The sequence below is a fragment of the Panthera tigris genome, chromosome C1 (assembly GCF_018350195.1).
Source record: "Panthera tigris isolate Pti1 chromosome C1, P.tigris_Pti1_mat1.1, whole genome shotgun sequence".
Classification (NCBI taxonomy): domain Eukaryota; kingdom Metazoa; phylum Chordata; class Mammalia; order Carnivora; family Felidae; genus Panthera; species Panthera tigris.
Genome location: NC_056667.1, coordinates 119,291,305 through 119,312,209, shown reverse-complemented (window position 1 = coordinate 119,312,209; position 20,905 = coordinate 119,291,305). Strand labels below are relative to the sequence as shown.

Sequence of the window (20,905 nt, the reverse complement as noted above, 5' to 3'; positions counted from 1 at the left end):
TCCAACGTAGAAGACTATGTCCCAGTTGCTGTTGACAAAAGCCAAGAGTTCATGGTGTTCCAAGAATTGAAAGAGGAGACATGCATAGGGCAGCTTCTCAGTATCCTCCAAAACCCTATTTTTAATGACTCTCTTAACAAAGCTTAACTTTGGAAACTTCTTTCACAACGTATGGATGAAATTTATGTATTTAGATTTTATTCAATTTTCCAAATATTCCAGGATACAAAGAGGACAAGCACCCAAAATTGGAGACTCAAGAAGGCCCTCTGCTCGTCCTTGTTTCTTCAGTATCCTTTGTGGAAGCTCACGCTCCCAGGACCCGCAACGGCCCTAAAATGCTCTGTCAGCTCAGACACAACATGAACCTGGGATGGACCTCCGCTCCTCCAGAGGGCGCTGCAGAGAGCTGCCCTTGGCTCCCGGTTGCATACGCGCCGGAAGCACTTCCTCCCCAGATGCATTTTTTTTTTTTTCCGCTCTACAGTGTTCAAGGGTTCCCAGTGGCGTATTTCCGGTCCGCCGAGGTGCACACGTGCTACCGGGGAGGAAGTAACGTCAACCCGGGTAGCCGAGCTGTGGCGTTGCAGTGGAGTCGCTTCGCCGACAATATGTCGCATCTACCCATGAAACTCCTGCGCAAGAAGATCGATAAACGGAACCTCAAATTGCGCCAGCGAAACTTAAAGCTCCAGGGTGAGATGCGCGGGGACTGGGGGCAGGGGGCGCGGTTGCTGCGGGGGCCCACACCTGAGAACCCCTGCGGCCCGGAGGTGGAGCGGCCGCCTCCCCCGAGCACGTGTGCTTGTCGAGAGGGAAAGGCAGCCTGGCGAGATCTCCAGTTGGTCCCGCGCGGGTGCCGCTCATCCCGTGCCCTGGATCTGCCCCGGATATTTCTGAGCTTCAGGGTTTCCTTACAGAGTCAGAGCAGGAGCAGGCCGCCTGAGTTCCTTCACAGGCCTCCAGCCGGGCGTCCTGCTAAACCAGCTTGTTTTACATCTCCCTCATTCCGACTCCCTCCCCACCTTCGCCTCCCACCTCATCCCCAACCTCCCCCCCCGCCTCCATTTCGAATCAGACTCCTGAAACTTTCTCATCTCCACGCACCTTCCTTCCACATCTGTTTACTGCCTGCAACGCTTCAAAACAAGGTCAGTGTCTTATCACAGCTTTCCTGATAACATTGCCTTCTCCCACCCACATCCACTCCCGACTCCTGGAGCATATCCTGTTTGCAGCTCTAGAAGTGCGTCTGCACGTGTCCAGTGGTTGTCCTAACTTTAGGTTGTGAATTTCTGAAGCGCTGCCGGGTATTTGCATCCTTAGTAAAGACTTGCCTGAAAAGGCTGTTACCTTTCTTCCCCTCTTCATTTGCAGGCCTAAGTTCCTAACAATGAACCACAAATCTTGAAGTTAGAGTAACGTTTTTTGGATCATATATAACTTATCAACTCCCCCCACCCCCAGGGTAATGTTGGATCCTGTATAACCTATCGATCCCAGGGGGCGGTTCCTTACTCTGGATTTCAGCAGAGAGTAGAAGAGGACAGGTTTGTGGGTTTTAGAAATCATGGTTTGAAGTTCCCTTGTGTTTCTGATTCATACAGAATAATACAGCTCTACTGTTTCTTGGTATTTAAAGGTAACAAAGTATAAAAGGCCATGTTATTTTTTTATTATATGTAAACAGGGAAACTTTTTAAAAGGCATCCCCAGGCATTTATATATGATAAGTAAGTGGTCGTATTAACAGAGTTTTCAATTCACTGCTACCTAGGAGAGTTAAAGTTGAATGTTTTAAAGTTATATGAGAAGCAGTAGTTGTGTGAATAGCTGTTAGTGTTTTCTGGTACATCCATTAGCCATATATTTATCTGACGTCAAAACGTGTGTTTGTAACTACAGTTGCTAACCCCATCCGTTTAAATCTTTAACCTCATTGAAGTTTTGCTGTCCTAGATTCTTAACTCCTTAAGGACAGAGATGTGGGTTTTTTTTGAAGTTAAGAAATCAACGTAGCTTTCCCTTTTCCAGCATTTTTCATTAAAGGAAATTGTCCTATTGTAGAACGCCATAAATTATAAGTGGTTTTAATAGTGTACGCGAAAGGGAAATGAAAGCTAAACCATTTCAGTCATGGACACCGTGGGGTTTCTTATTTACGATGCCAACATTTTTAAGGAAACCTCCCCTTTTTAAACAGGGGCCTCTGATGTGAGCCTCTCAGAAACGCAGAATGGAGCCTATGAGAAACTGTCTGAGGAAACTGTGGGAAGTGGGAAGGTTAAAAAATCTCTAAAACGGTCTGTGAATGTGGACTTGTCAGAAGCCCGGAATGGAGAGATGGCTAAAGAAACAGTGGAAAACGTGCAAGTTAAAAAAAAAAAAAAAAAGAAATCTACCGTAATAATCAATGGAGAAGCAGCCACACAGCCTCCCAATTCAGAATCAAAAAAGAAAAAGAAGAAGAAAAAGAGGAAAACAGTGGGTGATGCTGGGCCTGGTGAGTACTTCAGTGTCTTTGAATTTCAGGCATCCATATAGTTTGCACGGTCACCATTGTACCTTTGTTCTGTTATTATTACTATATTCCTACCCCATGCAAGAATCCCCATACTCACTAGCATACCAGAAGCTAACCTGGTAGCAAAAGGAAATAGTGTGCGGGGGATGACATTTTTATTTTTGTTAAGATACTGGAAAGTGGTGTGCTTTTACATTCCCTTACTACTGAAGAAAACCTCACGCTTAAATACAAGCCTTCCTTGAATTCTAGAAACTTGCTCATTTTGACAGTTGGCTGGGCTTTTAAACAGACCATATTAGGGCATGGTATTTTAGGTTTATTACCTATCTGCAAATAGGATTGTGGAATTATACTAAGAAATCTGGGCTTAGTACACACTATCTTCTTGGGCCTTTATTATCAATGGACTTTGCACTAATGATTCTTTTAAAAGAAGAATTTTTTTGTCATTTTTTTTTCTATCATAAATTCCTCCTCTTGAAAGGAGACTTACTGACATTTTGGATATGCAGAATGTACAAACCAGCAGGTAACTTCTGTATAAATGGCACGTTAATTTCGAAGTGAGTGGAATGGCCAGGATGAAGGGGAGGCCAATTTCTCTTGGAAGGTGATTATATTTGAATAAGCTTACATGAAGAATAGGCTTTTTTTTTTTTTTTTAACGTTTATTTTTGAGAGAGAGACAGCATGAACAGGAGAGGGAAAGAGAGTCAGAGACACAGAATCTGAAGCAGGAGCCCAGCTCGAGGCTGAAACTCATAACCCATGGGATCATGACCTGAGCCGAAGTCAGATGCTTAACCGACTGAGCCACCCAGGCACCCTGAAGAATAGGCATTTTAATTGAGATATGAGCAAGCAGAGATTTTAAGGGAGACTATAACAGGTGTCAGAAAGCTATTCAGCCTTCTGGCTACTTTTGGAAATAAAGTTTTATTGGAACATTGCCATTCCCATTTGTTTACTTCGTTTCTATGGTGACCAAAACCATAGGGCATGCAAAACCTAAAATCTTTACTCTCTGGGTCTTTATAGAAAAAGTTTTGTCAGCACTGGGTTAGAACATTCTGTTCATCTATCTTAACTGAAATAAAGGTTTCATTTATTTTTTTAAGTTTATTTATTTATTTTGAGAGAGAGAAAGAGAGAGTGTGATGAGTGAAGGAGCGCAGAGAGAGAATCCCAAGCACCCTCATTGCTGTCAATGCAGGGCTTGATCTCACAAACCATGAGATCATGACCAGAGCCAAAATCAAGAGTCAGACATTTAACCGACTGAGCCACCCAGACGTCCCTGAAATAAAGGAGCTTGAAAGGAGCTTTATAGGGGCACTTGGGTGGCTCAGTCGGTTAAGTGTCCAACTTGAGCTCAGGTCATGATCTCACAGTTTGTAGGTTCGAGCCCTGCGTCGGGCTCTGTGCTGACAGCTCAGAGCTTGGAGCCTGCTTCAGATTCTGTGTCTCCCTCTCTCTCTCTCTTTCTCTCTCCCCCCAAAAATAAGTAAACGTTAACATTTTTTTTAAAAATGAGTTTGTGAATAAAAATTCTTAAAACAGTTACCCAAAAATAAAATTTGGAATTACATACAGCATCAGACAAGTGTCTTATTTAAAGGTGACAAGAGCAGGGATGCCTGGGTGGCTCGACTGGTGAAGCATCCAACTTCACCTCAGGTCACGATCTCACGGTTTGTGGGTTCAAGCCCCACACAGGCTCTGGGCTGACAGCTCAGAGCCTGGAGCCTGCTTCAGAATCTGTGTGTCTGTTTGTCTCTCTCTCTCTGCCCCTCCGGTGCTCACATTCTGTCTCTCAAAAATGAATAAATGTTAAAAAGAAGATAGCTTTAGAAAGGAGTTGTGTGGTTTTCCAGACATGGCGTACCTGTCCTCACACTGCCCATGGGTTGACCGTTTCCCAGAAGGGTGGTGGTCAGGTGCAAGGAAGAGGCCAGTCCTGGACCACAAAACATCCTGAGTTCTGGTCCAGGTCAATTCTGTTCTAACTAGCATAACTAGCTACCGTACATTTGTAAAAGCCCAGCATGGTAGTTAACAACCCATTTGACCCAGAGTGGACCATTGAAGAGTGTGATGGGGGGTAAGGCTGGAGGGGTAGTTGGGGACCCTATATGAAAGGTGTATGTAGAAGTGAAATGCCAGTAGGCTTTAACCCTTCTTCCCTTGGCCACTTCATTTCAAGGAGCTGCCAGTTTCTGTCCCCCAACTAAGTGGATTGTTCTTGCTCTGCACTCTCTGTAGTAACCTGAAGAGCCTTTGGGGTTTCTGCTCGTCTTTAAGCCAAAGTTAGCTTTTATAGAAGATTTCTGTTTAATGGCATAAGGAGAAATAAGGGCTTTTAAAAGCGTTTGAAATAATGAAACCTTAATCACAGCCCTTATTTCCCTCAGTGAAATACATGGAACTTGATGTGATTAATATACTTGAGTTGTTCAACTTGTCAAAATGTCTTGGTCATTTAAGGTGCTGTAATAGGCCTAAAAAATAGTGGGGGGTTTTTTGTTTTTTTATTTATTTTATTTTGTTACATTTATTTATTTTTGAGAGACAGAGAGAGACAGAACACAAGTGGGAAGTGTAGATAGAGGAGACACAGAATCTGAAGCAGGTTCCAGGCTCTGAGCTGTCAGCACAGAGACTGACTTGGAGCTCAAACCCATGAACCACGAGATCATGGCCTGAGCCGAAGTTGGACGCTCAACCGACTGAGCCACCCAGGCGCCCCAGCCTAAAAAATAGTTTTGTTGGAAAATCTGCATTGTCCCCCTGTGTTTTTAAATCAAAGAAAATCATGAAGGAGAGACATTCTTAGCGAATTAAAACTGGAAATGTATTAAGTTTTCAAGAACATGTCTCTTTGCATTACATTTCTTTTTATTTTGTGATCCTATTTGCTATTTTTATTTTAACAAAAATTCGGGGGGGGGGTATCCTTTATAACCAAAGATACCAAAAAAGCAAAAACGGAAGACAAGGGGGAGTCTGAGGAAGATGTACAAGCGCCTGAAGAGACAGAAAACCATGTGGAGAAGCCGGATGATCAGGAAGAAGACGCTGAGGTGCCCAGCCTACCCCTGGGACTGACAGGTAACTTCACAGATGTCCAGAGAGACCTGAAAAATGCCATGCCTTTCTGAATTAGAGCATTTGAAATTTCAGTTGCGACTTTTAATTTACCTAGAAAAAGAGTATTGACAAGAAATACTTGTCAGCCAGCTACTGCTTTATCTTGGCACACTGTGCGCCTTAGTTCTTCGTTTACTTGCATTCCTGACACTAAATATTTTGATGTGCACAGAAACAGGTTCTGGGGTTTTTTGTTCCTTTGGTTTTTTTTTTTTTTTTTTTTTTTTTTTTTTTTTTTTTTTTTAAGGTTTTATTTATTTTTGAGAGAGAGAGACCGAGTGCAACCAGAGGAGGGGCAGAGAGAGAGAGAGGGAGACACAGAATACGAAGCAGGCTTGAGGCTCTGAGCTGTTAGCACAGAGCCCCGGGGCGGGGCTCAAACTCCTGGACCGTGAGATCATGACCTGAGCCGAAGTCACATGCTTAACTGACTGAACCACCCAGGCACCCCTGGTTTGTTGTTTTCTAAAGCTCATTCCATTTTGCACTAGGAAAGCCATTGGCCCAGAAGTCTGGCGATCAGAGGTTTGCTACCTGCCCAGTTACAAATAAGGAAGGGTGAGAGTCGTGTTATTGTCGGCCTTTTGCCAGCATAATGTCCTCTGGCCTCTGTTTTCTTTAGAAGGTCGAGAGTTGAGACTAGAATCGCTGGCTCCAAACCAGAAGTGTCTAGGGGTTACTTGAGTTGTTTGGTTTGGGTTTTTCAGTTGTTAAAATGTTGAAGCCTAACCCCAGGCTGGCTTAATCAAAATTGCAAAGATGATGGCAGTGGTTCTCAACCAGGGCAGTGACCAGGCCGTGCCGGTTTACCCAGAACTTGACCAGTTGTAGCATTCGAGGTCCTGCATCCCATAAACCTCCTCCGTCCCAGGCACACCGTCAAGGTTGACTATCAACACATTTGGTTTTCAGAACTGGAGACAGGCTACTGGCATTTAGTGGCTAGAGGTCAGGGAGGCTGCAGAACATCCAGTAATGCAGAGGACAGCCCCTCGGGACAAAGTGTTACTCAGCCCAAAATGTCAGCAGTGGCAGGGTTGAACAGCACCTGGCTAACAAGCCCCTGCTTGGGGCGGGAGCACTCCAGGTGATTTTGATGCCTTCCCCTGCTGAAGCACCACTGCACATTCGGCATGTGGGTTCAGTCTAAATGGTGTGTGGCTACAGCTGACCTTCTCAGTTGTCCTTCTGGAATGAGATTAACAGCTCTTTTGATTGACTTTCCACTCCATTTTTGTTATGCTGGATGCCTTCACGTTTTATTTCAGATTGTTTAAACATTTCATTTCCCTCTGAACCACCGCCATCCTTGGCATTAGCGTTTCATACAAGTCCCTCAGTTACATCCCCCCTCCATCTTTTACTGTTGTTAGGATGTGGGTTCTGGATTTCACACAGCCATCAGCAGTGGAGAAACTTCAAAAGTAAGGGTCTTTGTCTTAGTATTACATAGCAGTGGTTGGGGTTTAGTCTTTTTCACTAGAAGAAGCTCTTCCAAGCTTGATTCCCACCCAGAAATGTCTTCAAACAGCAAAACTGATTACGTAACTGTAGCACTACTAACTACTTAAAAAGATAAATTTACTAATGATAAGATATCTTTTGCTTAGGAGCTTTTGAGGACACTTCATTTGCTTCTCTTACTGATCTTGTCAGTGAGAACACTCTGAGGGCAATAAAAGAAATGGGTTTTACAAACATGACTGAAATTCAGCATAAAAGTATCCGACCACTTCTGGAAGGCAGGTATGATTAACGTTGATTGATGTTTGGGCGTTGCTGTCTATTTTAGTGCTAGTAGTTTAGAAAGAAAATGCCAGTATGTTCTGTGGATTTTGCACTGTGTTGGGTTGATAATCCACGCTTCATTAAAGTCTAAGTTACTGGTGTTTGAAAAAAAAAGAGTTCATTTCTGTTTTATAGCACAATTCTTATTTCCCAGGTATTTAACTTGTGATTGATTTTGGTGATAAAGAAACTAGGGACTTTATTTTTCTTATTCACGTTCTAGCTTTAATGCCTAAAATGTGATGGTATGTGGTAGGTATTCAATAGGGAGACTAAATATCTCTCTCTTCCTTTCCGTTTTTAATATTTAGGGATCTTCTAGCAGCTGCAAAAACAGGCAGTGGTAAAACTCTGGCATTTCTCATTCCTGCAGTTGAACTCATTGTTAAGTTAAAGTTCATGCCTAGGAATGGTGAGTCTCTGATCTGATCGTTTTTGCCAATATCTAACTGGAAGTTTATCATAATTGTTACTGACTACTGGCAGTACCTCCAGTACGACTTTTACCGTATATGGTTTTTTGCTTTTTAGGAACAGGCGTTCTTATTCTCTCACCTACTAGGGAACTAGCCATGCAGACTTTTGGCGTTCTCAAGGAGCTGATGACGCACCACGTTCACACATACGGATTGATAATGGGTGGCAGCAACAGATCCGCTGAAGCACAGAAACTTGGTAATGGGATCAACATCATTGTGGCCACACCAGGCCGTCTCCTGGACCATATGCAGGTGAGACAACACTATGATGAGGCGCCTGTCTCATTGTCTTGTGTGAAACATAAACCTCACGGCTAACGCGTTTTTCTTTGCCTTTGTCTTGGTAGAACACCCCAGGGTTTATGTATAAAAATCTCCAGTGTCTGGTTATTGATGAGGCTGATCGTATCTTGGATGTTGGGTTTGAAGAGGAATTAAAACAAATTATTAAACTTCTGCCAAGTAAGTCAGTAATATCTGCGAGGGTTTGCAAAGTGGTTGTTGGGAGCAAGAGAGGGTTCCTCCTAATGCCAGAATTTTAATACAGCCAAGTGCAGTAGTTGTGCTGAGGAGAGGTAGTTTGTGGGACAAGCGTCAGACTTAGCAGTAACTTAATACGGTGGTTTTGCCATTTTAGAGATTATAACGTAAGTTAGACAGTTCTGAGGTATTTCTCACTCCCGTTTGCCCCCACCACCCCATCTCTTTTTCTCACCCAACCGAACATCTCCCAGGTAGCCACAAACGTGTCACATACCTCGGTTATAGTATTTGTAACATTTAAAACTTCTTATATCTGTAATAAGGCCGTGATTCCATTTATCGTGGTTTGTTTTTTAATGCTTTATTGAAGTATAATTGATACAGTCTGTACATATTTTAAGGATTCAGTTTGGTGAGTTTTGACATGTTTACACCTATGAAACCATCACCACAATCGCTACAGTGAACATCTCCATAACGGACAAAAGTCCTCTGTGTGCCTTAGTAATAATCCCTCCCTCCCCCCTTCAGAAGGAACGCCCTCACCGCTTCCAACAGCTCACACACTTCTCTGCCAGGTGACCATTGATCTGCTTTTTGTCACTATAGATCAGTTTGCATTTTCTAGAGAGTTATGAATGGAATCATACAGTAAAACTCTTTTGTCCGGTTTCTTTTGCGATTCATCCAAGCTGTTGCATGTGGCAGTACTTTCTTGTATTCTTGAGATGCATTCCATCAAATGAGTACACCACACCCCTGGGAGCAGGGTGGCTGGTGCGTGTTTAGCTTGTACCATTTTACATTCCCATCAGCAATAGGTGGGTTCCGTGTTCTCTAATAAGTCTTGAAACTAGGTAGTATTAACCCCAACTCCATTCTTTTTCAAAATTGTTTTTGGCTATTCTCCCCTTTGCATTTCTGTATAAATTTTAGAATCAGTCTGTCCACTTCTACCCCATAAACCTCTGGGATCATGGTTGATACTGTACCAAATACAGATCATTGGTAGAAGACTGTTAAATCATTCAACCCATTAATAAGGTTTGCCTGCATTTATTTGCTCCTTATTTTCTCTCAACAGTGTTTGAGTTTCCAGTGGATAGATTTTTTTCACGTCTTTTATTAGATTTACCCCTGAGTATTTCATTAAAATTTCAACTTGAACTTGTTCATGGCTTGTGTACACAAATGCAGTTGATTTTTGTGTATTGGTCCTGTATCTCGCAAAGTAATTAACTATATTCAATTGGATTGTTCATTATGACCCTCCAGATGAAGCTACCCACTAAATTTTCTACATAAGCAATTGTACCCTCTATAAATTTAAAAGTAAATAAAATTCTTAGTTTTTTTTTCTCGCCTGATTGCACTGGCTAGAACCTCCAATACGGTACTGAGTAGAAGTGGCAAGAGTAGACATCTTTTGTCTTACTCTTGATCATAGAGAAGAAAGCATTCAGTCTTTGACCATTAAGTATGATGTTAGCTGTAGATTTTTTTGTAGATACCCTTTACCAGATGGAGGATGAAGATGATTGCTTCTGTACCTGGTTTGCTGAGATTTTTTTCTGTTTATCTGCACATGCTAAATTACTTTTATTAATCCAGAATGGCATGCTGCAGATAATGTACAGTATGAGCATTTTTTTGTCACAAAAATGGCTTCCAAACCATTGAAAATGAAATTGCAGTAACAGCATAAAACAGAACAGTAACATCACCATAAGAAATAGATGTTAATGGTACGCCTAGGTGGCACATGGTTAAGCATCTGACTCTTGATCTCAGCTCAGGTCATGATCTCACAGTCTGAGTTCGAGACCTGCATCAGGTTCTACGCTGATGGCGTGGAACCTGCTTGGGATTGTCTCTCCTTCTCTCTGCCCCTCCCCAGCTATGCTTTCTCTCTCCCTCAAAATAAATTTTTTATAAAGTTAAAAAAACAGATGTTAAATTTTATCAAATGCTTTTACCGTGGCTATCAAAATGATCAAATGTTGGGGCGCCTGGGTGGCTCAGTCGGTTGAGCACCGACTTCAGCTCAGGTCATGATCTCATGGTTTGTGAGTTCGAGCCCTGTGTCAGACTCAGAGCCTGGAGCCTGCAGCCTGCTTTGCATTGTGTCTCCCTCCCCCTCTGCTTCTCCCCCACTCGCATTGTGTGTCTCTCTCTCTTTCTGTCTCTCTCTCTCTCTCTGAAAAATAAACGTTAAAAAAAATAATAAAATGATTAGATGTTTTTTCTTTAAATTTGTTAATAAAGTAAATTGTATTGGTATTTTTTAAACATGAAGCTAACCCTGCATTCCTGGAGTAATCACCACTTGGTCGTGATGCTACATTTTATATGCTGCATTCATCTTTGCTAAAATTGTATTCAGAAATTTTGCATCTGTGCTCACGAATCATTATTGGGTTTGGTATCAGGGTAATGGCTGGCTTCAAAGAATGAATTGGGAAGTAAAAACTCTTCAAGTCCTGGAGAGATTGATTGGGAGGAATTGGTAACATTTTTTCCTTAAATGTTTGATAGGATTCACCTGATACTTGGGGCTAGAGTTTCCTTTATGTGATGATTTTGGCTGTGATGTCTGTAATAGGTACTACAAAACTATATAGGTTTTCTGTTTCTTTTGAAGTGAGCTTTAGCCATTTCTCCATTTTATCTAAGTTGTCAAATTCACGGACATACAGTTGTTCGTGATATTCCCTTAACATCTGTAGTGATGCCACATGTCCCATTCCTGATAATTCTCCTCAGCATTTCTAGTTGTGAGGCAGTTCTAAAAATTCCCTGAAACCTTTGGGTTATTTATGTGTATCTGTTTCAGCTCGCAGGCAGACCATGCTCTTTTCCGCCACACAAACTCGAAAAGTTGAAGACTTGGCAAGGATTTCTCTGAAAAAGGAGCCATTGTACGTTGGTGTTGATGATGATAAAGCTAATGCAACAGTGGATGGTCTTGAGCAGGTACTTTTTGTCTACATCTTACATTTACGGCTCATCTCTGTGCCCTTGTAATTGTTTGGAGGATCATCCCAAAAGCAGATGGATTAATGAACTTTTACTTCAAATATAGTAAACTTGGGTATTGGATTGCTGGCTCTCCTGGTATCTATCAAGTATCTTAAACTCTGAATAATATGGTCAGCTGTCTTTATTCTGTCTCTTAAATATTGCCTGCCACATGGGAGACATTAATCACCACCAGTTGCACATGCAGTTAAAAAAAAGTCATTGTCATTTAATACTTTGCTCTAAGATGCAAGGTGACTTCGCAGATGGAGAGGCTGGTTTCAGGAGCCCTGCTGTGAAAAATTGGAAGTGAGGTGACAGATCCAAACGAGGTGGATTAAAAATAGAACCTTAGGGGCACCTGGGCAGCTCACTCTATAAAGCCACCAACTTCGGCTCGGGTCATGGTCTTGCAGTTCATGAGTTTGAGCCCCGCATTGGCTGTGTGCTGACGGCATGGAGCCTGGAGCCTGCTCCGGATTCTGTGTCTCCCTCTCTCTCTGCCCTCCTCCTCTTGCGCTCTATATCTGTCTCGCAAAAATAAATAAACATTAAAAATTTTTAATAAAGAGGCATTTGGATGGCTCAGTTGGTTAAGCGTCTGACTTCGGCTCAGGTCATGATCTCACAGTCCGTGAGTTCGAGCCCCACGTCGGGCTCTGTGCTGACAGCTCAGAGCCTGGAGCCTGCTTCGGATTCTGTGACTCTCTCCCTCTCTCTCTCTCTCTGCCCCTCCCCCACTCATGCTTTGTCTCTGTCTCAAAAATAAATAGTAAAAAAAAATTTTTCAGTAAAAAAAGAACCTTAAGATTGAGTCATTTGATGAATAAAATATTTCAAATAATCTAGCTTAAGGTCTTTTCGTTGGCTGTGTATTTTAAGAAATACGTTCAGTCAGCCTTGTTATTTTGTTTAGGACAGTGCACTTAGTCTATGGTTATTTGAGATCTTGCTTTTAAGGACCTTTTTAAAAATGAAGCATTGATATGCTCTGAGGGTTCCCAATGAGCAGAGATGTTACCGTATCATGATTACACAAACTGTTGGTAAGCAGAAGTCTGCAATCTCAGAGATATGAGAAGCATTTAGTATCTAGTGATTGCACCCAGTAAAAGGAGCCAAAAGAACTAAAATTAGTCTCATTTTAGGAATGCTCTGTTGTAATGGAGATAGTAATTGCTGTGGGTAAGGCAGGACGGTGCAGTATGTGATGCGTATATGTGCTCTCCCTCAAATCATATTGGTTCATAAAGCCGCAAGCGTCTGAATATTTTTACCTGTTCACTTGGACCACTTCTAGGGATATGTTGTTTGTCCCTCCGAAAAGAGATTCCTCCTCCTGTTTACATTCCTTAAGAAGAACCGGAAGAAGAAACTGATGGTCTTCTTTTCCTCCTGTATGTCCGTGAAATACCACTACGAGTTGCTGAACTACATCGATTTGCCTGTCTTGGCCATTCACGTAAGTGATTATCATGAGTTTATTTAGCACAGTTGCACTTACCAAGTTATATGGATTGTGGGGTTTGCAGTATCGCTCTTTCTAAATCTGGAACGATCCCACGTGGAGGGAGCTTTGCTGGGTGTAGAGGGGTGAGGACCACAGAGGGGTAAGAGATACCATCCACTTAGGGAAATAGGATACAGGCCAGAGAGTGAAAGTGAAATGTAGGTTAATAGTTCCACAGCTTGGGGGTTGTACCTCCAGATCTCCCAGGAATGACCTCAAGTTTCCAGCTCTAATGGATGTTTTGATTCGATTCTAGGGAAGGCAGAAGCAGAATAAGCGTACAACCACGTTCTTCCAGTTCTGCAATGCAGATTCAGGGATATTGTTGTGTACAGATGTGGCGGCCAGAGGGCTGGATATCCCTGAAGTCGACTGGATTGTGCAATATGACCCTCCAGATGACCCCAAGGTAACTGGCATCCTCAGAGCTTCTCCACAATGGCTGTACATTAAAGAATAAACATCCCAGTTTCCCTGAGAAATAACTATTTCATATTCAAAGGTTTACCCCTTAGTTACTCCAGTCATGTGTTTTTAAAAATTTATTCATTCAGAGAGAGAGCACGCACACGAGAAAAGTTGCAAGCAGGGTGTGCACTGTGGGTGTGGAGCCCAACTCGGCTCAGACTCACAAACCGTGAGATGATGACCTGAGCTGAAACCAAGAGTGGGCCACCTAACTGACTGAGCCACCGAGGCGCCCCTCAAGGCATGTTTTATTTTTATTGTATACTGACTATAGTATTTCTCTGGTGCTGATGGTGGTTAGGGCTTTTGCTGACCCAAAGTGGATGTGCAAGATTTGAGAGGCCTCAGTGATACTGAAGTCAGGAATTCATGTACTTGAAATGGTCTGTTAAGAGCAGTAACTGGTTTTAGAAGGAAATAAAATTTGCTTCCACAAATAGAGAAGATTTTGTAGCTTATGTATTAAGTTTTATTAAATACTTTCAACAAGAGATAGATTACGTAAATCGTCACGTAGCATCAAAACATGTTGAAAAAGTTATTTTGAAGATGAAGCACACTTAGTATTAATAGTCATTTTTGGGGACACCTGGGTGGCTCAGTTGGTCAAGGGTCTGACTTTGGCTCAGGTCATGATCTCGCTGCTTGTGAGTTCAAGCCCCGCGTCAGGCTCTGTGCTGACAGTCTTAGAGCCTGTTTCGGATTCTGTGTCTCCCTCTCTCTCTGCCCCTCCCCTGCTCACGCTCTGTCTCTCTCAAAAATAAGTATTTTGAAAAAATTAAAATAGTCATTTTTTTCTTAGATCATAGAGTTAATGTGAATATCATGTCCAGTGACCAGTGAGTGTCGGCCTCGGGCATTGCCCTGTTAGCTCTCTGGTGATGGTGCATGCGGAAGCTGGGGACATGGGGAAGGGGCGTGCGGCACGGTCCCAGGGGAGGAGCACCTTTTCATCCAGATGTGCTGACATGCTTCTGTCCTCCACGTGCGGATCCTGGAAAAACAGGTTCCCGTGGAAGTTGGTGTATTAATTCAGGTTCTCCTCTCTCCACCACAGGAATATATTCATCGTGTGGGAAGAACAGCCAGAGGCCTGAACGGAAGAGGGCAGGCCTTGCTCATTTTGCGCCCTGAAGAATTGGGTTTCCTTCGTTACTTGAGGCAATCCAAGGTAAAGATACCAGTTTGGAAAATCTTAAGCTGGGGACAGATCCCTCTTGGTAGGAGCTGTGTGCCAGTGCCCATGGCCTTAAGCACCATTTCTGGATGGGTCTGAGGTGTCGGGAGTCACTGCTGCTGTGGGAACAGTAAGAGCGGTTGGACAGGTGACCGTGATGCGGGGCTGGCCTGAAACAGGCACAGCCCTGGGCCTCTGTTGATCCACCGTGCTTGTCGTGTCTCCTGGCGCCTCCCTTTGCCTAGAGCCCTGTTTGAAACCTCTGCCCCTTCTGAGCTGCGTCACACTTGTCGCCTCCACCTGCCGCCCTGCTGTAGCGTCGTTTTCACCCAGACTCCATTCACTCTTGCCTCTTCCTCCTCCTTCTGTCTTCTATTCATCGACTCTGTTTTACCTCCAGTCTCTCCTGTGACCATCTCCGATCTCCCACTAAAACAACAGCTTCGACCCTAAACCCACTGTCCTTCTTCCCCTCCCTCCGTCGTGGCTGCTGCTGGTTGCCTTTCTTCCTTCTGCTTTGGAAAGCGGTTTTTATTTTCGCTATACAGTGTCCAGTCACCGTGAGCCGCAACACACCCTAATCTGGCTCTGGCCTCATTCCATCCACCAAACCTGAATTCGTTAGAATCCCGAATGGCCTCCTTTTTGCTCAGTCTTGTGCACACCAGTCAGGCCTTCTCCTGACATTTGGCCCCCCCTTGGCACAGTCCTGCCAGGTGGATGTTCCTCTACCCTGCACGTACGTGCAGTTTCCAGAAATGGCCCTTACACCTTTTCTCTGGAATGCTCTCTGCCTGGATCTCTAGAATGCCTCTGGTTTCAGCGAGCTGTGCTGTCTTCTGGGAAGCCGTCCCTGATCTCCTGGCGTTCATGTTCCACAGCACCTGTGCTCATCCAGCTGTTTTATCCTTTACCTGTGCTCCCTGCAAGATTGCAGGCTCGGGGTGGGACCGGGGCAGCTATTTTTCTAGCACTCTCGGAGGTCTGCCATTTTTGCAGTTATCTGGTAAGTGACGGCTGGTGAGAGATCCTTCCTGTAGGAGTTTGTGGTCATCACGACCTCCGGCCATCACAAAGGACAGCTTGCGGCCAGGACAGCTCTCCCGACACGGAGGGAGGAGCCAGCGGTCCTTTTGACTGGAAGCATCGGGCTGCCTCATGGGGCATCCAGAGATCCTTACGTAGAAAAGGGCTTCATGGATCCACTGTCCCTGTCCAGTTCCTTGACTTTTTTTCAGGAAGGTTCCCCAGCCCAGTTCTTGTGAAGTTAGCAGAGGGAAGATAAGACTTTCCCATTGGCTTCGGGACACCAGAGGAGCAGCTGTGATGAGGGAGCTGCACAGGCCTGGTTGTCTGTCCTTCTCTTCAGTTCCTCCTCAGCTGCATCGGCTCCGGCTTTTCCCGGCTCTTCGTGGGACACTTGGCACTGCTCGTTCATCTGAAAGTCTCAACGTTGATCTACCCTGGTTGACTAATCTTCATGCTTTTGTTTTCTAGGTTCCATTAAGTGAATTTGAGTTTTCCTGGTCCAAGATTTCTGACATTCAGTCTCAGGTACGCTTTGTGTTTTGTTTCTGTTTTGTGGGTAAGAGGTAGCCTTATCCGGGGCACTGCCTTTATAGTATTTCATTGGTAGTTGTCCTCTGAGTCTCCCCTTTCCATAAAACCAGTGGTTTGAACCGTGTTCTTCTAGGGTTCTTGCTGTGCTGGGTACCACATTCCAGGGTTCCCCGCCTCATTCTAGTTCATACCTTACAAGAACTTGGACATTATTCTTCCCCCATCCTGGTTTCGCAAATATTACGAAACTTGGAGCAGATGTTTTGGAACATGTGTTTTTTTATAGGGTGGTTTTGTTCTAATAATATATAGGAAGTCTGCTTTTGTATTATTACTGACACTGATGTCTCTTTTTTCTTTTCAGCTTGAAAAATTGATTGAAAAGAACTACTTCCTTCATAAGTCAGCCCAGGAAGCATATAAGTCCTACATTCGAGCATATGATTCTCATTCTCTGAAACAGATCTTTAACGTTAATAACTTAAATTTGCCTCAAGTTGCTCTGTCCTTTGGTTTCAAGGTGCCTCCTTTCGTTGATCTGAGTATCCTTTGTTGTTAGGAATTCATCCAGGAACTAAGGGACAGAAGGTTGACAGGGGCATTCGGGCCTAGCACTTGGTTGGGTATGTGCTCCGCCTGAGGTCTGGAAGCCCGGGAATGCATTCTGGTCACTGCTTGTCAGGGCTAGCACAAAGTAGGCCGGGATTAGTTGTCACAGTGGGGATTGCAAAAACAAGACAGCTTGTGATTTGGCCTGTAAAAACAAAGGAGTTTAACTGGCCAACAGTGAAGGCCAGAGAGAAATGCAGAGGGGTAAAATTGCAGGGCTTGGGTGGTTATGAGGCTTCCCTGTATGAGATCTGAGGTCTGTGGAGACCAGCACGTCCTGGAGCTGAAGATAGGAGATGAGACCTTAGAGTTTTTATCCGCTTAGAGCCATTGAAGGATTTCATACAGGGAAGTTGCAAGATTAGCAAAAGAAAATAAAATCTAAGTGCTACTCAGGGTAAAAGGCAAAGGAAACCCCTCCAGTTGCTTCTGTGAGGTTGATCACGTTTTCCGCAGAGGAAACAACCAGCTAGAGTGAGGCCAGCCAACGCTCTGGCACGGACTCCCGAGGCAACAAGATTTGGGGTCACTGGCCTCATCGTAGGCAGTGCGTGAACGTCTGTCGTGATGAATGCTTGCTGAATCATGTGGAAGGAAGGACTCCTTCAGTCACTATAACATTCCTGAATGCAGTCAGAACAGAGGTGAAAGTCATTTGTTTTGACACGGAGGGTGGTGTGTAAACTTGCTAATTTACCTCTGGACTCCTTATAAGTAATTGTCTTCGGTTTCATTGTGTGGAGAACACAGTTAACAGGACCATTACCTTAGGCCTAAAAGTCAGAGCTGCTAATTTTAGGCCACATCAAGGGGCCATTCCAGACTTCCTGGAAATGTCACATAGGCTTATGTTGACATTTTCATGGTGCAGGGAGGGGGTGTGGCAGCAGAGGAGGGGTGAACACACTGGTTCGTTCTCTGTGTGGATGTTAGGTGGGAGTTCATTATCTGCATGTTGCTTGATTTCCTTAACATCCGCCATTAGACGTGAACAGCAATGACGGCAAGCTGAAGAAGAGAGGTGGAGGCGGCGGATTCGGCTACCAGAAAGCCAGGAAGGTGGAGAAGTCCAGAATCTTCAAACACATCAGCAGGAAGTCATCTGACAGCAGGCAGTTCTCCCACTGAAGACCCGCCTTCCTCTCTTCCTCAGTAGCTTCGTCCTGATACGGATTTTTCCCTTTCTCTAACAGAGGAATTTTTGTGGCTTCAGGATTGGGACTGATGGAACAGGAGTATACATGGACTTGGGCTGCAAGCGCTGGGCACTGATCGCTTCCAGGAAATACCTCTCTTACTTGGGGATATAAAACACAGTTCATTTTTTTAGGTTGCTCAAGGGCAAAACAAAGGATCTTTTGGATGGAATATTTTAATTCTTTTTCCTCCAAGTTTGTCATTGTTTTAATATAATTCCTTTTGTACCTTTTCCTCTGGGTGGCTGAGGATTTTCACGGCACGGATTTTGTACCAACCTGCTGTAAAAGGCAGTGACCTGATACTCTGAACAGGTGCTGGTGGTAGTGATGCAGAAAATTGTCTCCACTTACTTGGGTTTGTTTTGGGTTGTTTCTTGGACCTTAACTGTAGTTCTTGACCTCCCCTGAAAATGCTGCTGTGGCTAGGAAGCACCTTAGGTCAGAGGTAGCATTGATTTTTAAATAGGCCAGATTTTAAAACTGTGGCTGTTCCCCTTCTTTTTTTCAAGAGTGAGAAGTTTGGGTTATTTGACGTTGTTTGAATAAAGCACCCTCAGCCCTCCCAACATTTGTTGGGAGCAGAGGGTATCAGATCTTTGAGCCTCATTTACACCAGTATAGGTGTAATACTCTTCTATTCTCCATTTGATAACTTAGCAAAAACCTTTTCGAAAAGGCAGAGTGGTGATAGACCTCACTTGGCTCTGCTTCAGGTGGTTTGGATTTTGGTGAGCCCTTCTGACTCTGCAGAGTATCAGGGAGGCAGAGAGAGCATCTTGTTGAGAAAAATAGCCCCTTTCGGATCCACAAAACACAGGTTTGTGATGAAAATTGGAAATGAACAGGGGTCAGAGCAGCAGAGATGGGTTTAGTCTGGCGGGGGTTTTGTTACGAGAGCTCTTGATTTCCAGCGTGTTTCCTATGTCTTATTTCCAGTGCATCTTGTAACTATAAAAATGGTTATTAGATTTTTATCAATTTGAAACTAAAGTTGCTTAGCGTCATTTTGCTGTTACGCCAGGTAATAGTGATAGGCTCCTAATAAAATAAGCACATTGAGAGCGTCAAATGTGGAAGAAACAGCCTGATAAAAATAGCATCCCAGGAGTAAAAAAGAAGAGTGATATTCTGCATCTGGACTCGACCCCTGGCCCCTTGGCCCCATGGCTCGAGCTGCCCTGGGGTTCAGGCCTTGACCGCTGGACTCCTGGTTTTTAATAACTGTTCCTCTAAGACATCTGGTAACTTGTTTTTCTTTTTTGTTTCAGACATAGTCATGTCTCAGAAAATACACAAAAACAAAGGGAAGAGTATTTAATCCAGAGCAGGAGTAAATACTGTCAGTATTTTAGTACGTACTCATCCAGTGTTTTGTATACACACTTTTACATTTTTTTATCAGAAGTGAAGTCATCCTCTATCCCCAACTTGGAACCAGCTTTTTTCATAACATGCTATTTTCCTGTGTCATTAAATAATTATGTCACTTTTGTATTTCCTTTATACTACATTTTGTTAACTCTCGTTCGGTCTACCTACACCAAGGTTGTAGGTACCTGCTGGTCACAGAGGTATTGTGCCCATATGTTGTGCTGTGGTTGACCTCCATTATGAGTAGAAGTCTACAGAGATCTCGTGAGATCAGTACATAAACAGAAGGTGGAAAGATTGTTCCTTCTATGGGAATGGCTCATTTCGGGTACTTGCTGAGTCAGGAGGATCTGCTGGCAGCATGGGCCAGAGAAGGGGCCTCCAGACAGCCAGTCCTGACCAGCCTGGCGGGGATTCAGATGTGAGAGAGCCAGTGGTTAGAATCCGATAGGAGGTCGGAGCAGCACCGTGTGCAGGGCTCATGTGCACGAGAGGAAGGGATCCTTCGGCTTATGTGCTGAGAGCGCAGCTGCTGGGGGCATGTGTGGGGCCGGTAACATGACAAATGGGATTAAGTGGCTTCAGCCAGGAAGGGCAGGCAGCATGCATGGGCAGGGAGCCAAGCAGATCACTCGTGCAAATAGAAATCTCTGGGTCCTCTGGGCTTCCAGGGACCATACGCCATTCCTTATCTAAGTCTTTGTCTTAACTGCCCTTGTTGGTGTAAATAAAACCAAATTCAAAATACCCAAAGAGGATCTTGTCTATTGAAAAATATGTAGTGCTTAAAAATGAGTGCCTGGATTCAGATTCCAGCTGTGCCTCCTTTCTAGGTCTGTTACATGTGTAAAAGGAGGTAACAGAGCAACATAAGGTGATGAGAATTGAATGAGCTCACGGAAGTGCATAGGAGAATGTTTGCTGCAAAGCTCTTTTCCTGTTAGCTGTCTGTCGAGCGCGTCCCACAGGAAAGGTTTGCTGTTCTGTAGCATCGGGTACAGGGACTCCAAAAACCCTGAGCCAGCTTGAGCCTTTTGGCAAAATACAGGCAGGATTTCTGGCAGCCCAGTGCCTTGGAATTATGACCTGACCCAGGTTTTGGAAAGCATTCCTCTTCTGCAGCACTTCCTAAGGCAACTGTCAAACAGATGAAAGCCATTTTCAAGGCTACTCTGTTTTGTACTGGGTGTTAGTGGAGGCAGTAATTGTGTCTTTGGATAATCCTAGGTTGTCATGAATTGAAAGCCTGCTAGGTGCTCGTGGACAGGATGAGTTCTTATGAACCTGGTTACGGTATAGAGAAGGTAAAGAGGTGACAATTGCAATATTGTCTAAGTTGTGTGATGGATGCCGATAGAGATTCCCGCCGTTTCTGAGGCTGAAAGATCCTTGGATTCTGGTAGACATTAGCTGGTGGGAAGGTGATGGAACCTTCTCTGCCTGTAGAAGGTAGGCCTCTCTTCGGGAACTGGAGTTCCCAAATACTGGTTTGACTTAAGATTGGCTTCTTAAGAAACACCAAGATGTAAGATTTTCATCCCTCGTTTCTAGGAGATTGTGACTTAGGCC

The 20,905-nt window shown here is 44.0% G+C and overlaps 1 protein-coding gene across 1 annotated transcript; it reads left to right on the top strand.

The window, feature by feature from the left end:
- The first annotated feature begins 516 nt into the window (after nucleotides 1-516).
- Nucleotides 517-19,459, top strand: DDX18 (DEAD-box helicase 18). The gene is made up of 14 exons (XM_007091142.3): nucleotides 517-696; nucleotides 2,204-2,503; nucleotides 5,495-5,635; nucleotides 7,285-7,420; nucleotides 7,774-7,874; nucleotides 7,994-8,193; nucleotides 8,289-8,403; nucleotides 11,258-11,397; nucleotides 12,743-12,904; nucleotides 13,209-13,361; nucleotides 14,478-14,591; nucleotides 16,095-16,151; nucleotides 16,522-16,699; nucleotides 17,752-19,459. The coding sequence occupies exons 1-14, from the start codon at nucleotides 612-614 to the stop codon at nucleotides 17,892-17,894; spliced, it is 2,025 nt and encodes a 674-aa protein (XP_007091204.2). The 5' UTR covers nucleotides 517-611; the 3' UTR covers nucleotides 17,895-19,459.
- The last annotated feature ends 1,446 nt before the right edge of the window (nucleotides 19,460-20,905 follow it).

Bases quoted from the DNA above. Each gene is read 5' to 3' on its own strand.
- DDX18 (XM_007091142.3), top strand. From the start codon at position 612: ATGTCGCATCTACCCATGAAACTCCTGCGCAAGAAGATCGATAAACGG. The intron at 8,194-8,288 runs GTGAGACAACAC...TTGTCTTGGTAG, and splicing joins GTCTCCTGGACCATATGCAG to AACACCCCAGGGTTTATGTA. The intron at 12,905-13,208 runs GTAAGTGATTAT...ATTCGATTCTAG, and splicing joins TGCCTGTCTTGGCCATTCAC to GGAAGGCAGAAGCAGAATAA.